We start from the raw sequence: 599 nt of genomic DNA on the forward strand, positions 1-599 counted from the left end.
TACCATGATACTTAATAGATTATTGGCCAAAACAAAATGCTACATAATTGAAATCAAAGGTTTCTAGCAACTGGTTATGATCCAAAAACGATACATTCCACTGAAAAATAAACAAAATTAAAAAAAGGATCTCTACTATTTCACTCAAAAAAGAAAACGCTGTTCCTCTGGAATGTAAGCACTCCAATTACTCTCCAAAGATATTGAAATCAAAGTCTTCATCGGACTCATCGTTCTCCTCGACCTTCTCTTCTTTCTTTGCCTCGGACAGAGTAGGAGCAGCGCCACCACCAGTTGAAGCAACTGCAACAGCACCACCACCAGCAGATGGGACGGAGGACATCTTTTCCCGCCCAGACGCAATTAGCTCTGCGATGTCCTTACCCTCAACTCCCGAAAGAAGAAGTTGAATCTCGCCATCATCGGCCTCAGCGCCAACGGACCGGAGGATGTCCTTGAGATCTTCGGTGGAAGGGGCAGTGTTGCCCCCCAACACGGCCAACAAGTATGCGGCTAGCACCTTCATATCTGCTTGAATTTGCAGCTGAATGCGAGTCTCACATTTGTATTGATAGAACTGATGAATATTACAGCCGATA

General features: G+C 44.4%; 1 protein-coding gene across 1 annotated transcript; it reads right to left on the reverse strand.

The window, feature by feature from the left end:
- Positions 1–599, reverse strand: LOC126594194 (60S acidic ribosomal protein P2-1-like). Its single transcript, XM_050260414.1, has one exon. The coding sequence runs from the start codon at positions 524–526 to the stop codon at positions 188–190; it is 339 nt and encodes a 112-aa protein (XP_050116371.1). The 5' UTR covers positions 527–599; the 3' UTR covers positions 1–187.

Source organism: Malus sylvestris, chromosome 12, assembly GCF_916048215.2.
Source record: "Malus sylvestris chromosome 12, drMalSylv7.2, whole genome shotgun sequence".
In the NCBI taxonomy this organism is placed as follows: domain Eukaryota; kingdom Viridiplantae; phylum Streptophyta; class Magnoliopsida; order Rosales; family Rosaceae; genus Malus; species Malus sylvestris.